This window comes from Rattus norvegicus, chromosome 15, assembly GCF_021556685.1.
Source record: "Rattus norvegicus strain SHRSP/BbbUtx chromosome 15, alternate assembly SHRSP_T2T, whole genome shotgun sequence".
NCBI classification, from domain to species: Eukaryota; Metazoa; Chordata; class Mammalia; order Rodentia; family Muridae; genus Rattus; species Rattus norvegicus.
Genome location: NC_141548.1, coordinates 55,934,182 through 55,950,857, shown reverse-complemented (window position 1 = coordinate 55,950,857; position 16,676 = coordinate 55,934,182). Strand labels below are relative to the sequence as shown.

General features: G+C 42.6%; 1 protein-coding gene across 14 annotated transcripts in view; it reads left to right on the top strand.

Moving 5' to 3' along the window:
* The window catches only part of Lrch1 (leucine rich repeats and calponin homology domain containing 1), a 204,739-nt gene that overhangs the window by 153,658 nt on the left and 34,405 nt on the right, over positions 1 to 16,676 (top strand). For 12 of the 14 annotated variants that reach the window (XM_087586448.1, XM_087586443.1, XM_087586442.1 and 9 more), the window contains 2 exon segments: positions 422 to 559; positions 11,023 to 11,100. In XM_087586448.1, coding sequence (XP_087442574.1) covers positions 422 to 559; positions 11,023 to 11,100 — 216 coding nt within the window. 14 annotated transcript variants of the gene reach the window in all.

Sequence of the window (16,676 nt, the reverse complement as noted above, 5' to 3'; positions counted from 1 at the left end):
AAAATATTTAATTAACATGACATTCTCTCTGTGCCTGGGGTGTACATGTATGTATGTGTGTATGAGTGTGCATATATGTGTGGAGGCAAAGAGATGACCCGAGGTACCACATACGTTTTTGGTTTGATTCAGGGTCTCTCTCACTGGCCTGGAGTAATCTGGCTGGCTAGCCAGTCTCAGGATCCTTGAGAACCCACTTGCCTGGCGGCTGGGATTACAGCCATACACTACCACGCCAGACTCTTCAGTATCAAACTTGCCTTCCTGCAAACACTTTCCTGACAGAGCCATCTCCCCACCCCCAGACATTCTTACACCTGTCCCCTCACTGAGAATAGCACTTGGGTTCATGCAGCTGTGTTTAACCCTTAACTCGCATCCGTGCCCATAGCAACTGGTTCTTTCTGCCTCCTACCCCCAGAGCATCGAGATGAGGTTGAAGGTGACCCTGCATGAAGACCTGGGGGCAGCACTCATGGATGGCGTAGTGCTCTGCCACCTGGCCAACCACGTCCGACCGAGATCTGTCGCCAGCATCCACGTCCCCTCACCTGCCGTTGTGAGTAAAGATTGAGGAAGGCTGGTTTGTACAGAGTTGTTGATTAAAGATGCCAGCGGCATCTCCAGGAGCCTGCCTGCCTGCCTGGACTGTTCCCATTAGACCCCACACAACTAGACCAGAGCAAAGCAGGGAGTCTGAGAAAGCAGCATTTTCCCTGAAGGGAGACTATTCTCAAACAAGTATGAGACAGGCAGAATAGTAACTATGTCAGGTATGAGTTTAAAGAAGTTACGGATTGATATGCTGAGTTTAAAAGCCGTAGAGCACAGAGATTCGGCCCTCACAATGGGGTATTCAAACAGCAAGGTGTCTTGGGAAGGCTGTCTGGTTGAGGGTTGTTTTTGGTGAACTCTTTCATGTTTTTCTTTTTAGTAGGGTCTCACTCTGTATTCACAAGATAGCCAGAGCTGGCCCTGGGCTCTAATCCTCCTGTCTCAGCCTCTCTGTTGCTGGTTGGGGTCTCTTCTCTTCCTGTTCATTGGGAATTTCACAGTAGCTGTTATGAAGGTATACAAATGTATAAAGTATCAGTAATAACCTACCAATTAAGGCATCACTCAGCTGGTCCTTCTCCCTCCTTCCCATCCTCTTTCCTCTCATCCCCTCCTATCAGTCAAACCCAGGGCCTTTGCTTTCTCACTGGGCTACATCTTAACCCTGACCCTTGTCCTAGATGACACAGAGCCTGCAACAGGTGAAAGAAGGCCATAGGGGCAGTTTGTGATCCTGTGTGCAAGACTGGAGGAATCAGAGATAGTCTTCCCTTTGAAGTCCACATAGGGTGACATAAACAAGAGCAGAAGGAGTTCACGTAACAGATTTGGTGCATTAGGGAAAGTTGAAGAGCTTAGGGGCTAAGATTTGAGGTTGGGTTGAGATCCCGGATCTGTGTCTAAAAGCTTGGGCAAGTTGCATCCTGTCTTTAGCTTGATAATGCCCTTCTCTGAAATAGACCTGCTCTTGAAAGGTGAAACGAGGTTCTGGAGAGATGACAGGATACATAAATGTGAGCCACCGTCGGTGTTTATATAGCAGAGCCACTAATCTCAAGGTACCGCTTGGACCATGTAATCAGTGTGTCCGGTGACCACTTGTGTGAAGTCCCTGCCCTCCCCGCTCGGGGAGCTCTCACTAGGGCTTTGTTTTCTCCTGACAGCAGAAGAATTAACTAACGGTCTCAGTTTCTTTTCTATAATATTAACATTGATTTTTTTCTTTCAAAAGTTTGACCACTTTTTTTTCCCCTCAGAAATATGATGGTGGGCAGTGTGGCTTCTCTTTGAAATGTTTCTCTAGCAACTTCAGTGTATGACAGTGAATTCTATCATTCAACACAGTGTAGAGGCCTAAAGACTTGATTGATTGATTGATTGATTGATTGAGTCAGGGTCTCTCTATATAGTCTTGGCTATTTTGGAACTTGCTTTGTACACCAGACTGACCTTGACCTCACAGATCTGCCTGCCTCTGACTCCAGAGTGCTGGATTGAGGGTGTGCATAACCACTGCCTGGCTGGATTTGTATGTACTTTTTGATTCTGTTTGTGGGTGTGTGCACATAAGCACAGGTGCATGAGGATGCAGAAGAGGGCATTGGGTCCCCTAGAGCTGGAGTTGTAGGTTTCTGTGGGTGCTAGGAACTGAACTTGTGTCCTCTCTTAGCCACCAAGCTTGTGTGAGCTCTACACCAAACTGTCAACGAGAGGGACTGGATTTCCCAGCCTCCAAATGGGATATGCACTACCACCTTGTAAAGGGTCAGGAGACAGTAAGAATCACAAACACTTACGTCTTATTGATGTTTCAGGAAAACAACATATTTTTAAAAATATCTTTATTTTAATAGTTTTTTAGTTGGAAAAATACAGGGCACAGTGCTTGGCAGGTTAAAAGAGCAGAAAACAGGAGGAAAAGATCACACCTTTCCTGGCGTCTGCAGACAGCATCCCTCTCCCGTCACCATCAGTATGCGCCATGCATTTGTATGTTTAGTTGTGTTTCCTACACCGTGTAATAATGTTTAAAATCCGCGAAAGCCTAAATTGTCTGCCATCAGATCCTTTCTGAACATTCCTTTTCCAGTTATGTTAAAGCTTCTAAATGTCTACTTGCCAGAAATGATCCTGTGAGCTTCTTGAAGTGTTTCTGTTTTTAAGGTGTTGTATGTGTGTGTCTGTATGTGTGTATATATGTCTGTGTGTGTCTCTGTGTATGTGTGTCTGTGTCACTGTGTGTGTCTGTGTGTGAGTGTGTGTGCGTGTGCACAGGCATGCACTTGATATATGTGTGTGTAGAGGTCAGAGGATATCTTAAAGAAGTTGCTTCTCTCTTCTCTTCTCCCATTTGTATGGGTCCTGGAGTTGAACTCAGGTGGTCAGGCTTGGCAGTAGGTGTCTTTGCCTACTAAGCCCTCTTGCCAGACCCAGAACCTGGCTGGACCAGTGGTGCTGGTCACTCTGCCCTCCACAGTTCCTGCTCTGACCCCTGAGAAGTAAGAACTACGTGTGTGTCCCACTGTACCCTCTCAGCTCCTTGTTGGCTACACTAGAGCTGAGTGGGCCAAGGTCATAGATTTTGCTTCCACTGTTGTTCGTTCAGCACCAAGTGCAGCATGGGATAGAACAGACAGCCAGTACGGTTATATCTGCTCCGTCAGTAATGCTGAGGGCACCTGTCCGGACGGAATTACTGCAAGCATGAAGTGTTCTGGTCTTTCCTTTCACGAGCCCCAGAGTGTGTGGTGTGAGGTTTTTGGTTTTTGTTTTGTAATGTGGATAGTCATTGCCATTCTCAATGAACTGAAAATTATTTTGGGGGAGGGACAATTATTTTCTTCAGTTTTTCAGATTGTATTTCAGACTGTAAGCAAACCATTGGCAGCCTAATTGGTCTAATTTGAGTTTTGATTCTTTAATCAGTCAGTTCACTCTCACTTTGTTACTTCCTTCTGTTAATACAATAAAGTCTTTATTATTCCTTTTATTAGTCCATCCTCATCGTCATCGACATCCTCATCCTCGTTATTAAACAGTTTTCCCCTTGGAGAATTTGGGCCAGCCATACTTCTTGCTTTCCTCTTTAAGGAAATTAATGGTGGTGTATTAAAGGAAAAAAACTGGCCAGAAGTGTTTAAAATTTACCATCAAAGAATTTTCCTGCAATGAGTCAAGTCAACCTTTTCCAGGTCACTTGAAGTGAGGATCTGTGCAGCAGTTGGAAGCTTTGGGTTAAATCTACTATTTTTAGTGCTTTTTGCCTTTTTGTGTCTTTCTTTTTTTTTTTTTTTTTTTTTTTTTTTTTCATACCATTTTTTTTTATTTTATTTTATTTTTTTATTAACTTGAGTATTTCTTATATACATTTCGAGTGTTATTCCCTTTCCCGGTATCCGGGCAAACATCCCCCTCCCCCCTCCCCTTCCTTATGGGTGTTCCCCTCCCAACCCTCCCCCCATTGCCGCCCTCCCCCCACCAGTCTAGTTCACTGGGGGTTCAGTCTTAGCAGGACCCAGAGCTTCCCCTTCCACTGGTGCTCTCACTAGGATATTCATTGCTACCTATGGGGTCAGAGTCCAGGGTCAGTCCATGTATAGTCTTTAGGTAGTGGCTTAGTCCCTGGAAGCTCTGGTTGCTTGGCATTGTTGTACTTTTAGGGTCTCGAGTCCCTTCAAGCTCTTCCAGTTCTTTCTCTGATTCCTTCAATAGGGGACCTATTCTCAGTTCAGTGGTTTGCTGCTGGCATTCGCCTCTATATTTGCTGTATTCTGGCTGTGTCTCTCAGGAGCGATCTACATCCGGCTCCTGTCGGTCTGCACTTCTTTGCTTCATCCATCTTGTCTAATTGGGTGGCTGTATATGTATGGGCCACATGTGGGGCAGGCTCTGAATGGGTGTTCGTTCAGTCTCTGTTTTAATCTTTGCCTCTCCCTTCCCTGCCAAGGGTATTCTTTTTCCTCATTTAAAGAAGGAGTGAAGCATTCACATTTTGATCATCCGTCTTGAGTTTCGTTTGTTCTAGGGATCTAGGGTAATTCAAGCATTTGGGCTAATAGCCACTTATCAATGAGTGCATACCATGTATGTCTTTCTGTGATTGGGTTAGCTCACTCAGGATGACATTTTCCAGTTCCAACCATTTGCCTACGAATTTCATAAACTCGTTGTTTTTGATAGCTGAGTAATATTCCATTGTGTAGATGTACCACATTTTCTGTATCCATTCCTCTGTTGAAGGGCATCTGGGTTCTTTCCATTTTCTGGCTATTATAAATAAGGCTGCGATGAACATAGTGGAGCACGTGTCTCTTTTATATGTTGAGGCATCTTTTGGGTATATGCCCAAGAGAGGTATAGCTGGATCCTCAGGCAGTTCAATGTCCAATTTTCTGAGGAACCTCCAGACTGATTTCCAGAATGGTTTTACCAGTCTGCAATCCCACCAACAATGGAGGAGTGTTCCTCTTTCTCCACATCCTCGCCAGCATCTGCTGTCACCTGAGTTTTTGATCTTAGCCAATCGCACTGGTGTGAGGTGAAATCTCAGGGTTGTTTTGATTTGCATTTCCCTTATGACTAAAGATGTTGAACATTTCTTTAGGTGTTTCTCAGCCATTCGGCATTCCTCAGCTGTGAATTCTTTGTTTAGCTCTGAACCCCATTTTTTAATAGGGTTATTTGTTTCCCTGCGGTCTAACTTCTTGAGTTCTTTGTATATTTTGGATATAAGGCCTCTATCTGTTGTAGGATTGGTAAAGATCTTTTCCCAATCTGTTGGTTGCCGTTTTGTCCTAACCACAGTGTCCTTTGCCTTACAGAAGCTTTGCAGTTTTATGAGATCCCATTTGTCGATTCTTGATCTTAGAGCATAAGCCATTGGTGTTTTGTTCAGGAAATTTTTTCCAGTGCCCATGTGTTCCAGATGCTTCCCTAGTTTTTCTTCTATTAGTTTGAGTGTGTCTGGTTTGATGTGGAGGTCCTTGATCCACTTGGACTTAAGCTTTGTACAGGGTGATAAGCATGGATCGATCTGCATTCTTCTACATGTTGCCCTCCAGTTGAACCAGCACCATTTGCTGAAAATGCTATCTTTTTTCCATTTGATGGTTTTGGCTCCTTTGTCAAAAATCAAGTGACCATAGGTGTGTGGGTTCATTTCTGGGTCTTCAATTCTATTCCATTGGTCTATCTGTCTGTCTCTGTACCAATACCATGCAGTTTTTATCACTATTGCTCTGTAATACTGCTTGAGTTCAGGGATAGTGATTCCCCCTGAAGTCCTTTTATTGTTGAGGATAGCTTTAGCTATCCTGGGTTTTTTGTTATTCCAGATGAATTTGCAAATTGTTCTGTCTAACTCTTTGAAGAATTGGATTGGTATTTTGATGGGGATTGCATTGAATCTGTAGATTGCTTTTGGTAAAATGGCCATTTTTACTATATTAATCCTGCCAATCCATGAGCATGGGAGATCTTTCCATCTTCTGAGGTCTTCTTCAATTTCTTTCCTCAGTGTCTTAAAGTTCTTATTGTACAGATCTTTTACTTGCTTGGTTAAAGTCACACCGAGGTACTTTATATTATTTGGGTCTATTATGAAGGGTGTCGTTTCCCTAATTTCTTTCTCGGCTTGTTTCTCTTTTGTATAGAGGAAGGCAACTGATTTATTTGAGTTAATTTTATACCCAGCCACTTTGCTGAAGTTGTTTATCAGCTTTAGTAGTTCTCTGGTGGAACTTTTGGGATCACTTAAATATACTATCATGTCATCTGCAAATAGTGATATTTTGACCTCTTCTTTTCCGATCTGTATCCCTTTGATCTCCTTTTGTTGTCTGATTGCTCTGGCTAGAACTTCAAGAACTATATTGAATAAGTAGGGAGAGAGTGGGCAGCCTTGTCTAGTCCCTGATTTTAGTGGGATTGCTTCAAGTTTCTCTCCATTTAGTTTAATGTTAGCAACTGGTTTGCTGTATATGGCTTTTACTATGTTTAGGTATGGGCCTTGAATTCCTATTCTTTCTAGGACTTTTATCATGAAGGGGTGTTGAATTTTGTCAAATGCTTTCTCAGCATCTAATGAAATGATCATGTGGTTCTGTTCTTTCAGTTTGTTTATATAATGGATCACGTTGATGGTTTTCCGTATATTAAACCATCCCTGCATGCCTGGGATGAAGCCTACTTGATCATGATGGATGATTGTTTTGATGTGCTCTTGAATTCGGTTTGCCAGAATTTTATTGAGTATTTTTGCGTCGATATTCATAAGGGAAATTGGTCTGAAGTTCTCTTTCTTTGTTGTGTCTTTGTGTGGTTTAGGTATAAGAGTAATTGTGGCTTCGTAGAAGGAATTCGGTAGGGCTCCATCTGTTTCAATTTTGTGGAATAGTTTGGATAATATTGGTATGAGGTCTTCTATGAAGGTTTGATAGAATTCTGCACTAAACCCGTCTGGACCTGGGCTCTTTTTGGTTGGGAGACCTTTAATGACTGCTTCTATTTCCTTAGGAGTTATGGGGTTGTTTAACTGGTTTATCTGTTCCTGATTTAACTTCGATACCTGGTATCTGTCTAGGAAATTGTCCATTTCCTGAAGATTTTCAAATTTTGTTGAATATAGGTTTTTATAGTAAGATCTGATGATTTTTTGAATTTCCTCCGAATCTGTAGTTATGTCTCCCTTTTCATTTCTGATTTTGTTAATTTGGACACACTCTCTGTGTCCTCTCGTTAGTCTGGATAAGGGTTTATCTATCTTGTTGATTTTCTCAAAGAACCAACTTTTGGTTCTGTTGATTCTTTCTATGGTCCTTTTTGTTTCTACTTGGTTGATTTCAGCTCTGAGTTTGATTATTTCCTGCCTTCTACTCCTCCTGGGTGTATTTGCTTCTTTTTGTTCTAGAGCTTTTAGGTGTGCTGTCCAGCTGCTGACATATGCTCTTTCCTGTTTCTTTCTGCAGGCACTCAGCGCTATGAGTTTTCCTCTTAGCACAGCTTTCATTGTGTCCCATAAGTTTGAGTATGTTGTATCTTCATTTTCATTAAATTCTAAAAAGTTTTTAATTTCTTTCTTTATTTCTTCCTTGACCAGGTTATCATTGAGTAGAGCATTGTTCAATTTCCACGTATATGTGGGCATTCTTCCCTTATTATTATTGAAGACCAGTTTTAGGCCGTGGTGGTCCGATAGCACGCATGGGATTATTTCTATCTTTCTGTACCTGTTGAGGCCCGTTTTTTGACCAATTATATGGTCAATTTTGGAGAAAGTACCATGAGGAGCTGAGAAGAAGGTATATCCTTTTGCTTTAGGATAGAATGTTCTATAAATATCCGTTAAGTCCATTTGGCTCATGACTTCTCTTAGTCTGTCTACATCACTGTTTAATTTCTGTTTCCATGATCTGTCCATTGATGAGAGTGGGGTGTTGAAATCTCCCACTATTATTGTGTGAGGTGCAATGTGTGTTTTGAGCTTTAGTAAGGTTTCTTTTACGTATGTAGGTGCCCTTGTATTTGGGGCATAGATATTTAGGATTGAGAGTTCATCTTGGTTGATTTTTCCTTTGATGAATATGAAGTGTCCTTCCTTATCTTTTTTGATGACTTTTAGTTGGAAATTGATTTTATTTGATATTAGAATGGCTACTCCAGCTTGCTTCTTCTGACCATTTGCTTGGAAAGTTGTTTTCCAGCCTTTCACTCTGAGGTAGTGTCTGTCTTTGTCTCTGAGGTGTGTTTCCTGTAGGCAGCAGAATGCAGGGTCCTCGTTGCGTATCCAGTTTGTTAATCTATGTCTTTTTATTGGGGAGTTGAGGCCATTGATATTGAGAGATATTAAGGAATAGTGATTATTGCTTCCCGTTATATTCATATTTGGATGTGAGGTTATGTTTGTGTGCTTTCATTCTCTTTGTTTTGTTGCCAAGACGATTAGTTTCTTGCTTCTTCTAGGGTATAGCTTGCCTCCTTATGTTGGGCTTTACCATTTATTATCCTTTGTAGTGCTGGATTTGTAGAAAGATATTGTGTAAATTTGGTTTTGTCATGGAATATCTTGGTTTCTCCATCAATGTTAATTGAGAGTTTTGCTGGATACAGTAACCTGGGCTGGCATTTGTGTTCTCTTAGTGTCTGTATGACATCAGTCCAGGATCTTCTGGCCTTCATAGTTTCTGGCGAGAAGTCTGGTGTGATTCTGATAGGTCTCCCTTTATATGTTACTTGACCTTTTTCCCTTACTGCTTTTAATATTCTTTCTTTATTTTGTGCGTTTGGTGTTTTGACAATTATGTGACGGGAGGTGTTTCTTTTCTGGTCCAATCTATTTGGAGTTCTGTAGGCTTCTTGTATGTCTATGGGTATCTCTTTTTTTAGGTTAGGGAAGTTTTCTTCTATGATTTTGTTGAAGATATTTACTGGTCCTTTGAGCTGGGAGTCTTCACTCTCTTCTATACCTATTATCCTTAGGTTTGATCTTCTCATTGAGTCCTGGATTTCCTGTATGTTTTGGACCAGTAGCTTTTTCCGCTTTACATTATCTTTGACAGTTGAGTCAATGATTTCTATGGAATCTTCTGCTCCTGAGATTCTCTCTTCCATCTCTTGTATTCTGTTGGTGAAGCTTGTATCTACAGCTCCTTGTCTCTTCTTTTGGTTTTCTATATCCAGGGTTGTTTCCATGTGTTCTTTCTTGATTGCTTCTATTTCCATTTTTAATTCCTTCAACTGTTTGATTGTGTTTTCCTGGAATTCTTTCAGGGATTTTTGCGATTCCTCTCTGTAGGCTTTTACTTGTTTATTAATGTTTTCCTGTGCTTCCCTAAGTGTGTTCATGTCTTTCTTGAAGTCCTCCAGCATCATGATCAAATATGATTTTGAAACTAGATCTTGCTTTTCTGGTGTGTTTGGATATTCCATGTTTGTTTTGGTGGGAGAATTGGGCTCCGATGATGGCATGTAGTCTTGGTTTCTGTTGCTTGGGTTCCTGCGCTTGCCTCTCGCCATCAGATTATCTCTAGTGTTACTTTGTTCTGCTGTTTCTGACAGTGGCTAGACTGTCCTATAAGCCTGTGTGTCAGGAGTGCTGTAGACCTGTTTTCCTTTCTTTCAGTCAGTTATGGGGACAGAGTGTTCTGCTTTCGGGCGTGTAGTTTTTCCTCTCTACAGGTCTTCAGCTGTTCCTGTGGGCCTGTGTCTTGAGGTCACCAGGCAGCTTTCTTGCAGCAGAAAATTTGGTCTTACCTGTGGTCCCGAGGCTCAGGTTTGCTCGTGGGGTGCTGCCCAGGGGCTCTCTGCAGCGGCAGCAACCAGGAAGACCTGTGCCGCCCCTTCCGGGAGCTTCAGTGCACCAGGGTTCCAGATGGTCTTTGGCTTTTTCCTCTGGCGTCCGAGATGTGTGTGCAGGGAGCAGTCTCTTCTGGTTTCCCAGGCTTGTCCGCCTCTCTGAAGGTTTAGCTCTCCCTCCCACGGGATTTGGGTGCAGAGAACTGTTTATCCGGTCTGTTTCCTTCAGGGTCCGGCGGGGTCCTGCCGCTCCTGGGCCCTCCCCCACGGGAGCCCAGAGGCCTTATACAGTTTCCTCTTGGGCCAGGGATGTGGGCAGTGGTGAGCAGTGTTGGTGGTCTCTTCCGCTCTGCAGCCTCAGGAGTGCCCACCTGACCAGGCGGTTGGGTTTCTCTCTCACTGGGTCTGGGAGCAGAGAGCTGCTGCGGGCCGGGATCCGAGGGTGGGGGACTTCCGGTAAACACAGAACGTGCTGGGTCCTAGAGAAATTCTGCTTCCATGTATCCCAAGCTCACCAGGCAGCTTTCTTGCAGCAGAAAATTTGGTCTTACCTGTAGTCCCGAGGCTCAGGTTTGCTCGTGGGGTGCTGCCCAGGGACTCTCTGCAGCGGCAGCAACCAGGAAGACCTGTGCCGCCCCTTCCGGGAGCTTCAGTGCACCAGGGTTCCAGATGGTCTTTGGCTTTTTCCTCTGGCGTCCGAGATGTTTTTTGTGTCTTTCTAATTAAACCCTTTTCTCTCTGTGTGTGTGTGTGTGTGTGTGTGTGTGTGCGCGCGCGCGCGCGTGCACACACGCCCAGACATTTAGCCTCATGGATTTTAACTTTTGTATTGAAATACATTGGTTTTTAGATAAAGGTGTCTGTGATATATTTTTTAGGTAAAGTGAAACAGGTTATCTAACTGTATGGTCTCATAGAACTGTGTGTGTATTTGTGTACACACACAGATACTTAGACATATGGGCAGAAAACCTAGCATACATATATGTCAGCATATAAACATTACACGGTGTGCCTATCTAAACAGCTGTCTACCTAGCATGCATCTGTACATGTGTATGTATGCACACATCCCAAGAATATGACCTTCAATATTAAGTTTTTGTCTCTAGATGGATGTTTCTAGAGAGCTTTTCAACTTACTAATATGTTGTTTCTGTTTGTTTACATTTTTAGCCCAAACTCAGCATGGCCAAGTGCCGGAGGAATGTGGAAAACTTCCTGGAAGCGTGCAGAAAACTTGGCGTTCCCGAGGTAACACCAGACTTAGTTCAAATGGCCACGTTTTGATAAAAACGTCAATCTAGCTGTTTGAACCATTGAATAGACATCTTTTTGTTTGCTTGTTTTATATCTTTCTTTTTAAGTGACATATATTTAACTGAAATTGGTTTTTTGCAGTGTAAAGTGGTCTTACATGTCTGTTCATTTCTTTTTTTTTCTTTTTTTTTTTTTGGTTCTTTTTTTCGGAGCTGGGGACCGAACCCAGGGCCTTGCGCTTCCTAGGTAAGCGCTCTACCACTGAGCTAAATCCCCAGCCCCATGTCTGTTCATTTCTAAGGAAAAGGGGGAAATCCTTTAACGTTACGAAATGTGGTATTCCAAGTTTGACAGAAAAGGTGCTAATATCAGTGAATTATAGAATAGGTAAGAGGAACGGATCAGAAATGGGTGGTTTCCTTAGCCTCAGCTGGTTTGCAAACCCCACTAGTTGCTGGATTTCATTCCCAGTAGATGTCTTTTTAAAGTACGAGTCACACTAATGTCCATTAAAAACACAGTGATTGTTCTCATCGGTGATTAGGAGTCATGCACCTTTGCAGTGTGCTAACTACTGACGTTTTCAGTTTTATCCTGCAGTCCACTCTGAGCCCTTTTGGCAGTCTTCTGTAGCCTGCCTAATTATACAGTTTACTTTTTTCCTGTCCCAGGCCCAGTCCCACCGGCCTCCTCAGATGGTACTTGGAGCTTTCAGAGATTTCTCTATTAAATTTAATTTAAGATAAAACAACTCCAGGATTTAGGCAGCAGCCACCCAAATTAAGGAAGTCATTGTTGATGTGGTGAACAGAAAGGAGAAGTTACATTTCTTACAGCTACTTTGTTTCCTAATGAAAGATAAAAGTAACTTAAAAAAGCAAATAGTTAGGGGCTGGGGATTTAGCTCAGTGGTAGAGCGCTTACCTAGGAAGCACAAGGCTCTGGGTTCGGTCCCCAGCTCCAAAAGAAAAAGAACCAAAAAAAAAAAAAAAAAAAAGGCAAATAGTTAAACAAAAAAGCCAAAACAAAAAACAAACAAGCAAACAAAAAAACTCTTCTGAGACTCTGAGCTTGTGAATTACATTTTAAAGTATATTACTCAAGGTTATTAAAAGTCAACCCAGTATCCCTTTCTTCTAACCCCCATTTTCCTTCCCCCCCCTCCATGTTATTTTGGCTTAGGGGGAAGTCAGGATTCCAGTATTATTTGAGAAAAGATAGAATGTATTTAATGTGTTCTTACATCAAGCCTGTGTCAATGAAGAGAAATTTATCAATTCTGTTCTTTAAAAACAACATCTAATTTTCATATACCGGCCACAATGTCTTGGTGATCACTTCTGCTTTCAACTCTGTTCATCTGTGTGTCTGTGTTCTTTGCGTGTGTTTGAATATTGCACAAACATCTTGGCTTCTGATATTTGTGCAAATACAATTTTCCTGATAACTCGACTCTACCGTGGGCTGGTAGAAGCTGCCACTGTGAATCAGAACCCTTCAAGCCGATTTCATGTGGTGAATTACTTGTGTCTGCACTTGAAAGCTCTCATGAAAGAGCATCCTTGTCACTGTCTCTTGGCTTTCCCTGGGACAAATGGAATGTGAGTGGCCTTACTCACTTCCTGTGAGAAAAAGAATTAAGGAGGGGAAATCAAATTACCATTAAAAAGAGCAAAACATCAGAATTCCTCATTATGCCCCTAATGTGGTACTCCTAACAGTTTAGGCAACTCATAATTCTCCAGAAGGGTGAAGGCAGGTGAGTGACACTTGCAGAATCCCATGACCCATTTGGCTATACTTAGTTAATGTCGTACATGATTTTCAGTAATCAAGGCATACATGAGTGGAAACCCAGAACTCCCTAATTGGAAGGCAGTTAGCAAGTCTTCCTGCTTGACTCACAGCAGAGCATTTCCATCTCACAAATGAATGAGGCAATGTTTTGTTCAAGGGGATGGACTTAGAGAACAAGTCCATCTGTTCTCTAAGACTGCATTAGTTCTGTTCTGTGGGAGAATCACTGTTTGCAACTGTAGCCTAAAGTCAGCATAAACCGTTTGTACAGTTTGGACAGCACATGGGGGTGCGTGTAAGAGCTGAGCAGATCCAGTTAAATGACTGCATGCAAAGTCTGTTGACGGAATGGGAACAATTTTTACAATTGTTCTTACTTTCATAGTTCATTCCATTTTAACAGTCTTTGATATTTGCCCCAGAGTTGGTCAGTGTTTGTGAAATCTTTATGTACAGTTGAACAGTTGATCCTCAGAACCAGGTTGTGGGCTGTTGATTACCCAGGAAATATGTCTGTGTGGGGTAAGGTAAGGCAGCATTTCTGCTCACTAGATGAGTAGTAGAAGGTGTGGGTGAGACTGTCCTGTGGACGTGTTAAGTCCATTCCTGACAGTAGACTGAGAGGAGAGGCTCTGGACTGGCCTTCACACACACATGGCTTCTTTGGTAGGCTAGCTTCTGAGCTGTTAACAGTATCAAGCAACAGCAGTACCCTGCGGGGCAAAGGCTATGGTCATACTTGTAGCTATCTTTGGTGTCTGTGCAAGCTTCACATTGGTCTTGAGGGCAGGGCTTCATGAGCTCCTAGATCATTCACAAATAGAGTCTTTGTATCACTCAAGTATCCAAGTCTGGTGAAATCAGTCTTAGGCCCATGAAGCCAGGTATACATCTGAGCCTCCTTTGTCCTTCCTGAGTAGCTTGGTCTTCCTGTCCTCTGCTTCGCTTGTACCTGTTGGCTATCGTCCTACTTTTGGGCTACTTTAGGAATATTACTGGTAGTCTCTCAGGCTGAGAGGAGTCTGACCAATGAAAACTCCAAGGTGTCGTAGAACAGCTATTTATGTGGTTCAGTCTGTTTTCACCCAATTTAAACTAAGTAGCCATGGCCTTAGGACTTGGTAGGAATAGTGTTTCCTTTGACAGAGTGCCTGTTTAGAATGGTGCGGGGGAGTTGGACCTTGATCAGAAAGGTACTTTATTTTCTTACTGCCCTGCCCTGGCCTTTCATTTCTCTCTAGAGAGAACATAGAGAAGAAAGTTGTCACCCACCTGCCAGCAGTGGGTGTGGACACATTGGCAGGCTCTTCTTGTCTCATTGACAACCCAGCCACATCGGGAGGATGCAAGGCTACTAGTTTTCATTCCCAATTCACAAGGACAGGCCATTGGGTGGACCTCAGTTTCTACACCAAGTGGAGTTAAGAGTGACATTGTGAATTATCGGAGGTTTTCTCTTTTTTAGCATATTTTAGTAATTGGTCTTGAGTTTTGTCGTGAGATTTTTTTCTACTGATAGAAAAGCGTTCCTGTGTCTAACATGGTGGGTACAAAGGGTCAGGAGGTCCCACAGATGTAATAACCAATCAGAATTTTGCTGTCGGATGGCAAATTGAAACCTTAGCTTTGTCTCAGCTTTTAGGAGAAATGAGTGTCTTATTTCCCTCCAGTTTGTCTCATTTGCCCACAATCCAGTGACTGTAGTAATCACTTTAAATTAAAATCCAGTTCTCTGAAGCGTGGGATGAGATTCTTGGCATGATACTTATTTTCCTTCTGTAATCTTATTGGGTAGTTCTGTAGCTGGACAAGGAAATATGAGCTGGCAGGTGTATTATTTTACTGCTTTGTAAGTTCATGCTTTTGGACGACCCTACTGTTTACATCAGCTCTTCTCCTTTTAGAGATTTGTTTTTCTTTTCGTTGTGAGCATGTATGTGGTCTGCATGAAGGTTCAGTGTATGTGAGTACAGTTAGTTGCCTGTTAGAGCAAGAAGAGGGAGTCAGAACCCCGATAGCTGGCAGTGAAGGGCAACTCTCCGTCCCCATCAGTTCTTTTCTAAGTGCCATGCCCGCGCTCCTGGGAGCACCCCTTCCCTGGTGTGTGCCTCTAGTCAGTAGGTAGCCTCGGAACCTGTCTCCATGGATGGCTGAAGCATCTTAAAAGCAGATTTTCATTTTTTTATAAATATAAGGACATTGTACATTTTATTTCACGTATATTCATTTAGTTTTCTTTTTTCCAAATGGTCGGCCACCTTTTTTTGCTGTTGGCAATGACTTAAGTGTAGAGACCCAATTTCTAATCACAGTCAAATTACATACGTAGATCTGTTAGCTTGACATATTAGAACTGCCCTCTAAATCCATAAAATGGGTGATTATTTATATTTGGAGAGATCTAGAAATCCTCCCATCTGTCTCTTCATCTCAACAGACTACACCTGGTCACTAAGTTTGGGTTTTAAATTATTAGGGTGATTATCAACTGTTCTGTGGTCACTTCAATAAAATATAAGCATGTTTAAGTAAACACATTGCCATTTTCTAGGCAGAACTTCTTTCTGGATATGATTAGCTCAGAATTTAGACTCTGTGGTGCTATTGTCTCCTGGTAGAGTTTCCGGTGCTGTGATAGACCCCGTGACCGAAAGCCTCCCGCGGAGGAAGGGGTTTGCTTCATCCTACAGCTCCCAGGTAGTGGTTCGGCACTGAAGGAATCGTAAGAACCGAAGCAAAGACTGTGGACCAGTGATTCCCACCCTTCCTGACCCTGCGGCCCTTTAACAGTTCCTCATGTTGTGGTGACCCCCAACCATAAAGTTATTTTCATTGCTTCCTTATAGCTATAATTCTGCTACTATCTGAGTCATAATGTGAACATCTGTGTTTTCCAGTGGTCTTAGGTGACCCCTGTCAAAGGGTTGTTTGACCCTCACAGGGTTAGGACCCGCAGGTTGAAAGCCATTGAAGGAACCTTGCTTACTGGCTGCTCACTCTCTTACAGGGCACAGGCCCATGTCCCCAAGGGTAATACCGTTCCGGGTGGACTGGGCATCAGTTAACAGTGAAGAAAATGCCCACACGCAGTCGGATGGGACAGCTCCTCAGTTAGGGTTACTTCTTCTCAGGTAGACCTAGAAGTCATCCTGAATCCACCCATGTCAACTTGATACAGAAGCGTGTGACCTTCCCTTGTCCCCCAAATCTCACGTAGATATCACAATATAAAACATAGAACGACTTTAAAACTCCCACAGTCGTTAATAAAATTTTCAACACTTTGATAGTCATGGTGATGCCTTTAATCTCAGCTCTCAGCATGCAGAAGACTGTCTATGTCTATGAGTTTGGTCTGTGTAACAAGCTCCAGGCCAGCCACGGTTATAAATAGATTGATTCTGTCTCAAAACAAAACTAAAACCACCACAACAAAATAAAACAAAATTTACTTTAAAAGTAAAAAAAATTTTTTTTAATATAAAGTCCTTCAACTGTGGGGTCTTATAAAATCGGGAGTAAGTTATATGCATTTTTTTTATTCTGAAAGGGAAAACTGGGGCACAGTTAACAACAAAACAAAACCAAAATCTGAATAAAAAGCTCAGTGTCCAATATGGGACCCTATGATCTTTTGGTCTCCAAGGCTCAGACAGCCCCACTTCTCTGGCTCTGCCCTTTATAGTGCATGCAGTCTGTCTCAGGCTCAAGGTGGCTTCATTGCACACCCGCCACTGTCCTTGGCAGTCATCTTGTCCCAGCACCTCTGATAG